At 40.4% G+C, this 8,127-nt stretch overlaps 1 protein-coding gene across 1 annotated transcript; it reads left to right on the top strand.

Moving 5' to 3' along the window:
- The first annotated feature begins 452 nt into the window (after nucleotides 1-452).
- Nucleotides 453-3,687, top strand: LOC123997266 (zinc transporter ZIP3-like). The gene is made up of 3 exons (XM_046301426.1): nucleotides 453-698; nucleotides 1,216-1,552; nucleotides 1,764-3,687. Exons 2-3 carry the CDS (start codon nucleotides 1,343-1,345, stop codon nucleotides 2,511-2,513), a joined length of 960 nt encoding a protein of 319 aa, XP_046157382.1. The 5' UTR covers nucleotides 453-698; nucleotides 1,216-1,342; the 3' UTR covers nucleotides 2,514-3,687.
- The last annotated feature ends 4,440 nt before the right edge of the window (nucleotides 3,688-8,127 follow it).

Consider the following 8,127-nt stretch of genomic DNA (forward strand, 5'->3'; position numbering starts at 1 on the left):
ATTTTAGAAATGGAATTGAATTCATCAATTGAAGATCAATTCTTTCTTTGAGTTGACTGAAGATTGAATTGATGCCAAGTACCCTATGTGCACTGAAACATAAATTTAAAAAACTGCATTGCATGGTGAGATTGATACATTTAGGAAAGCTGAAGGACATATGCACATCCAGGTAATTTCTACAAGTGCTGGAGTTGTAGGCATCTCATGGAAAACACTGCTCATGCTTCCATGTGATATTTATAACAATATTTTGAGCCTTAGGTCTTCATATCCCAGATGGGGGTGGAGGGTCCTATATATAGAGGCAGTACTCAGTGACATCACTTCCTGAATCCAGGGGAAAAACATGTATCAAAATATATGATCATACACCAGGAATGTGATAAACATGTACAGTAATATACATATATTCAATTTGGACATTTTGAAACTATAAAAAAAATGTTTTGCCTCCTGAGCGACAGTGTGCGGATTTCTGTTTTCCATTGATATATTTAGCAAAAAAAATGTATTTTCAGGAGCATAGCATTAATTTTCAGGAACTTGCTCAAATGTAGACTTATGTTTACAAAAGCGTTCAACGAAACGTCATCACATAATGATATGCTCTCCACCAATCAAACGTTTACGTCGTGTGAACACGAAGTGTCACCAGAACAAGGAATGAAGCTGTGAAGGGAAGGTGTACTACAGAGGTATTTCATATTTCCCATCAAAAAGCTCGATAGAAACTAGCTATAGTCATTGTATTATTATTTACTCGTGTACAATTTAGCTGCTGACAAAGATTGCAGCGTGATCCAAATTATTATTAATTATACCGACTGTAGCATCCTCTTAGAAAGCTGTGTTTTATCAACGGGTTCCTCAGATAATTGACTTAACGTTATGTTGCCGTGAGTGCAATGTTACCTAGCTAAATTAGCAACAATCTCACATGTTGATTGTAATCATGGTTAACGTTACATGCTGTCGGATATGTACATGTCTATACTTGTGCAGTATTAAAGATTGTGCTTTGCATCATTCAAGATTGCACATCTAGCTAGTACTCCCAGCTGTGATGAGATGTAATCAATTCAAAACAGTCAAGGTGGTCATAGCTTAGCTATCTGTTCTAGTTTGTAACGGACTGTCACTACAGATACATCTCACAGTTGACCTAGTTAGTTTGTTTGCGCATATTTAACTGTTTATTTTATCATTTTGTAGTTGATGTCACAGCCTCTCGGACCAGGACCATCATGACAAGACACATCTCTGTTTCTGACAGAAAATAGAAGAGGCTTTGAGGGTTATGTGCCACTCATATTACTGAGCGATACCATATCTGGACATTATGGAGCTTGTAGTGGCCAAGGTCCTTTGCCTTCTGGGAGTGTTTACCCTCATGTTGGCTGGGATTCTTCTCCCAGTGCGACTCATGATTCAGGTGGACTATGAAAAAGCCCCAAGGTACAGGAAGGCTCTTGCACTCTGCAATTCTTTTGGAGGTGGTGTATTTCTGGCCACTTGCTTCAATGCTCTTTTGCCTGCCGTACGAGACAAGGTAAGTAGCTATGTCTTAAAAATATTCGATTTTGTAGAGGAAAAGGTTGATTGGTTTATAAAACCTCCCATAATCATGTCATCTCAGAAGTAGTTTGGAAGGCCCCCAAAATGTATTCTGACAATACGTGAAAGCCTCAACTTTTTTGCTGTTGTAGAATAGACGTAGAATGTTTATGCTGATGTTCATTTATTGGGTGTCTCTGCCTTAGGTGGATGAGGTCCTTAAACTGGTGAATATCACCACAGACTACCCACTGGCAGAGACTATGATGATGCTGGGCTTCTTCCTCACAGTCTTTGTGGAGCAGGCAGTGCTCACCTTCAAGAAGGAGAAGCCATCTTTCATTGACCTGGAAACTTTCAACGCAAGGGGCTCAGAGGCTGGTAGCGACTCTGAGTACGACGCTCCATTCATCTCCCCCACCCGGGGCTCCACCACCACCATGGGCCGCCACCACCACCATGGGCATCACCATGGACACCTCAGCCCCACCGAGCTGGCCAGAGCTGGGCCTCTACGGCTGGCCAGCCTGGTCCTGGCTCTCTCTGCCCATTCTGTCTTTGAGGGACTGGCGCTGGGCCTCCAGGAGGACGGGGCCAAGCTTGGAAGCCTCTTCCTGGGGGTGGTCATCCACGAGACCCTGGCTGCCGTGGCTCTGGGGGTGAGTGTTGCCAAAGCTTCTTTGCCCATGAGGGATGCCATCAAACTGGGTGTGACGGTCAGCCTCATGATACCCATTGGCATCGGACTGGGCATGTGCATCAATAGTGCCCAGAACCTGGCAGGCAGTATTGCATCGGTGGTGCTCCAAGGCCTGGCTGCTGGTACTTTCCTCTTTGTCACCTTCTTTGAGATCCTGTCTCGGGAGCTGGAAGATAAACATGACAGACTGCTTAAGGTGCTCTTTCTCATACTGGGATATGGAGTTCTAGCAGGCCTAATGTTCATCAAATGGTGATGGAAGGAAGAAGCCTTTTAATGCAATCAGTTGTCTGATATCACACTGACCACAATTTGTATTGTGTGCACATAGGCACTACCAAAGTAAATGTTTTTTATTTGGTAAATCAAGTATCGTAGTTTTTCTTTGCACTGGAACATGTTTGCTTACCAAGTCAGGCTATGTTGCTGTGTTAGTTTCTGCCATAGGGAATACATGCTCCTGACATTGATTAGTAATGGGAAAGCTAGTCACTTTGATAGTATATGTTTCCAGAGACCGGATGAAAACGGATGTCGAGAGATCCAGAAAACAAATTTATAGCATTTATAGTAAAAGACTCATTTTGGTAGTGAAGTGAATGACTTGTAACATAAAGGAAAACTTTATTGAAGAAAATGTGCTACGTGCAGTGATCTGTAACTGATATTAACATATTGATGTTTGTGGTTGAAGGATATAATGGTGGTTAGTATGAAGTGGTTCATATTGTCTCCTGTCTGGTCTATGTACCTGCTGTTTCCATGATCAGTAAGCTATGTGTTAAAATATGTGCGTATTTCAATGTACCATTGTCAAATGTAAACAGTTTTGATTTGTTTTTGTCTGTTGGGGTAAGTGTTTCCTAGAATGAATAGCCCAATAAGGAGTTGAGAAAAAATGTGTGCATATCGTTCATTGAATTCAAGTCAGAATAGCTTCCTAATTGTGTAATTTTAGTTGGATACTTTAGCCTTTTTACAATTTATTACCCTAACTCCCTAATCAAATAAGAATCAATTCACTGGAAACCGTTTGTGTAGCCTGGTGCATGGTCCTGATATTTGTCACTTTGAGATTATATCAATGGTTTCCTTTTCAAAAGTCTTAAAACAAAAGGAAACTTTCATTATTGTGAAAATAGTTTTAATGCAAAAAATATATATTCAGTGGCAACCAGCTTTCCTTTATATAATGAACAGTGAAATGCAAATAAGTTATGACTTCTTTACAACATGGGGTTGGTGAAGGTTAAATTCTTTATTTATATTAGATAATAGCAGCCCTTCAATGAAAACTGTTTGCAATGTTGTGACAAATGTTTAACTCAAACTATTTTTATATATATACCGTGTATTACATGTTTTGGCGGTGAGGTTTTCTATTTTAATTTGATTGAATTGAGCATTAAAGAAGTCCAGCCATGGTGTGAGTAAGGTTATCTTTTCCTTTATCATATTTGGTTCATGTTTTAGAAACATGTCGCAGTCAGATGAACAGTACCACAAAAATTTCTACATTTTTAGCTCTGTTTTTCGAAAGGAAATGCCCAAATACGTACACTTAGTGTAGAAAACATAAAGAACACCTTCCCCTCCCCCTTTTGCCCACAGAGCCTCAATTCGTCGGGGCATAGAATCGACAAGGTGTTGAAAGCCTTCCATAGGGATGCTAGTCATTGTGTCCCACAGTTGTAAAGTTTGCTTGATGTCTTACAGTGGTGGACCATTCTTGATGATACACACAAGAAACTGTTGTGTGAAAAAACCCAGCAGCAGTGCAGTTCTTGACACAAACCAGTGTGCCTGGCACCTACTACCATACCCCGTTCAAAGGCACTTGAATATTTTGTTTTGCCCATTCGCCCTTTGAATGGCACACATATACAAACCACGTCTCTTGGCTTAAACATCCTTGTTTTAACCTGTCTCCTCCCGTTTCATCTACATTGATTGGAGTCGATTTAACAAGTGACATAAATAATGGATCATAAGATTTGACCTGGATTCATATGGTTAGTCTATGTAATGGAAAGAGCGCTTGTTCTTACTGTTTTGTGAACTCAAAAGTATATTTAGATGTGATTTCCTCCATTCCAGTTGGTGAACTAGCAACTGGCCAAACCATTGCGTCTAACCTGTAGTGCAACCTAACTATTTACGTCCACACCTTCAATAGCATATTCCAAATTGCTCTCTTCCAAGTAAGGAGATGTCAGGATGTAGCCAGTGTATTTGGTATTTTATTAGGTTGCCCATTAGCTGTTGCAAAAGCAGCAGCTACTCTTCCTTGGTGGCCTCATGAAACATGACATTACAGAACTAGGCAAGAACAGCTCTGTGATAACTAGAATTGACAGATCTACAGTAGGATCATTTACAAAGATAGTTTGAGCCCTCCGTTAAATATGTCTGCAGTGTCAAAGGTCTGGGTTTGAGACAACGCCCTGTTCAGCATGTCAAAAGTTCATCTTGGGTCTTACTGAAGGTTCTGAGTATTCCCCTAGGTAAATGGTTCCTAAGTAAACCATGGGAACAGTAAACACTGATTCAAATATACTAATGTAACAGATACAGTGGGGTCTGAAATTATTGACACCCTTGATAACAATGAGCGAAATTGACTAAAATAAATTATTCAAATACTGAGCTGTATTGTAAGCTCAAAAACATTGGGAAATTAAATTCTCTTACACTAATGCAATTGATCAGAGAAAGCGATTTTGTTAAACAAGTAATAATTATTTTCTCAAAGGCAGGGGTCAGAATTATTGACACCCCTGTTTTCAATACCTTTCGAGAATAAACGCACTGAGCCTTTTTCAAAAATTGTAACATCGTTAGTCTGTTGAATGAAGAGAGTCAGACCGAAATGCAGCGTGTAGGTTATTCATGACTTTAATGAAGGAATTGCGGTACATGAAATAACTGAAATACGAAAACAACAAACGAAACGTGAAACTAATTACAGCCTATCTGGAGACTACAACACAGAGACAGGAACAAACACCCACAAAATACAAAGCGCACTCAGGCTACCTAAATACGGTTCCCAATCCGAGACAACAAGAATCACCTGACTCCAATTGAGAATCGCCTCAGGCAGCCAAGCCTAACTAGACACACCCCTAACTAGACACACCCCTAATCATACACAATCCCAATTAATACAAACCCCAATACGGAACACAACATATAAACCCATGTCACACCCTGGCCTACCCAAACATATAACAAAAACACAAAAACAATGACCAAGGTGTGACAAAAATGTTTTATGGGTTGGAGAACACATTGGGAGGGATCTTTGACAATTCCTCCATACAGAATCCTTCTAGGTCCTTAGTCTGTGCAGTTCCTTTTTCAATAGATTTCAAGTGCGGAGACTGAGATGGCCATTTTGTGGCCAATTAACCATTTCCTTGTGGGTTTTGATGTGTGCTTGTTTTTTTTAACATTTTACCTTTATTTAACTAGGCAAGTCAGTTAAGAACATTCTTATTTTCAATGACGGCCTAGGAACAGTGCCTGTTCAGGGGCAAAACGACAGATGTGTACCTTGTCAGCTCGGGGTTTTGAACTTGCAACCTTTCAGTTACTAGTCAAACACTCATAACTTAATGCAAATGTGGCTGTATAGATCGGCAACAGGAAATATTACTGCTGTCCTGTGCTGGACCAAAGTATACCAAAATGCTTGCATTTGACAATAAATACTGTCACTTAGTTGCACCCAGAGGAAGATAGAGCCCATATAGACTACATTCTAGGGGTCCATGAGATTAGGTAAATGTATAGCTAAATTGGATAAAGCATCACTTTTTAAACTTAATATTGCTTGATTCTGTCAGTATAGGACAATGCCAACAGAATATGAAATGTATTAACATTAGGATGTTATAATATGTTAATCGAATGTTATAATAGGTTAATTATTATGTAGCGTTTGTAGATAATAAAGATACAGTGCCTAGTGTAAGTCTACACTCTCCTTGCACAGTCTTCACATTTTCTGCCTTAAAATTAAACCTAAAAAGGTTGACATTTTTTTCCTAATCGACACAACCTACTCCATATTTTTAAAGTGAAAGAAAATTATAGAACAGTTTCATACACATAAAATGAAGTTGTATTGATTGCATATGTCTTCACACCCCAGAGTTATTACTTGGTGGAAACACCTTTGGAAGCCATTTCAGTTGTGAAAAAGATTCTTCCAATTTTGCACAACTCTTAGGGCAACATTATTATATCCATTGTTTTTGGCTTTGCTCCTTTCATATTTCTTTTGATCTTGACAAACTCCCCAGTCCTTGCCGGTGACAAGCATACCCACAACATGATGCCACTGCAATACTTAAAATACAGAGGGTTTCACTCTGTGTTGTATTGGATTTGACCCAAACCTGTAGTTTTTAATTTAGGCAAAAAAGTACATTTCTTTGCTGTGTTGTCTTGCAGTAATACTTAACGGCCTTGTTGCAAACATGATGGTTGATTTGGAGTGGATTTCATAAAACAGGCTTCCTTCTTTTGACTTTGTCATGAAGGCCAGTAATGTGGAGTTTATGCAATGTTGTTGATCCTCTGTTTTTTCAAGTATTGTTATGGCAACATCATGTTATGGGAATGCTTGTCACCGGAAGGGACTGGGGAGTTTGTCAGGTTCAAAATAAACATAAAAGGAGCAAAGCCGGTTCTGTGTAGATCGGTAAGGGGAGAAAATCTAATGTCATCTTTTTTTAGATTTAAATTTAAGGTAGCAGAATGTGAAGACTGCAAGGGCTGTGTAGACATTCACTAGCGACTGTAACTGTAAATCCACAGACAACATTCAGGGACACATTAAGATCTTGAATTAAATACCTTTTGCCACACATCAAGGTGAAAAGAATGAACAGCCACCTTCCAGGCCTCTCAAACAGTTGCCTTTTCCATCACTTACCTGATTGGCTGACCTTTCCTCTTATTGACACACCAAATATATGTTCCTCTCAGTCATTTCCGTTCCCTTCTCTCCCTCACCTTTGACATTTGGGCTCAATACTCAAATGCAACCAGCTTCTAATAGGATTTGACTGGATTGCAGCCGTGCATTTGTTTTGTTAACTAGAACAAAATAAAATCAAACCTTATGAGATTGACCTTAAGAAATATTAATCTACTGATCCTTAAAAGTTCGAGAAGGGGTCAGTTCAATTGGGATCCATTTCATCTCAGTTGATAAATTAGATTTTATTCACAATTTGGATCAAATATGGCCCTGGTACAGAATTGTTCAGTTTGGCAGTGTATGTAAGATTTCTTTGATAAGAGGCTACTACAATGACAACTTAGAATTTGAGCAAATTTGGGGCGAAGCTGGCATGGCTGGAACCATGAGGGACCTCATACAGTAGCGGGGGCGTCATGCACCCCAAATATCTGAGGGGGCACAAAGTACGTGAGGGTGGCTAGGCCACTCAACTGTAAATTGTAGGATTTCCCAATTTTCGATCTTGTCTCATCGCTGCAACTCCCCAACGGGCTCGGGAGAGGCGAAGGTGGAGTCATGCGTCCCCCGAAACATGACCCACCTAACCGCGCTCCTTAACACCCGTCAGCTTAACCCAGCACCAATGTGTTGGATGAACCACCGTTCAACTGGTGACAGGGGTCAGCCCGCAGGCACCTGGCCCGCCACAAGGAGTCAGTAGAGCGCGATGAGCCCTAACCCGGACGACACTAGGCCAATTGTGCACTGTCCTATGGCACTCCTGGCCACGGCTGGTTGAAGCACAGCCTAGGAAATGAACCCAGGTCTGCAGTAACACCTCTAGCACTGCATGCGATGAGGTGCCTTAGACCGCTGCGCCACTCTGGTTCTTTTTTTA

The sequence above is a fragment of the Oncorhynchus gorbuscha genome, linkage group LG15 (assembly GCF_021184085.1).
Source record: "Oncorhynchus gorbuscha isolate QuinsamMale2020 ecotype Even-year linkage group LG15, OgorEven_v1.0, whole genome shotgun sequence".
Lineage (NCBI taxonomy): Eukaryota > Metazoa > Chordata > Actinopteri > Salmoniformes > Salmonidae > Oncorhynchus > Oncorhynchus gorbuscha.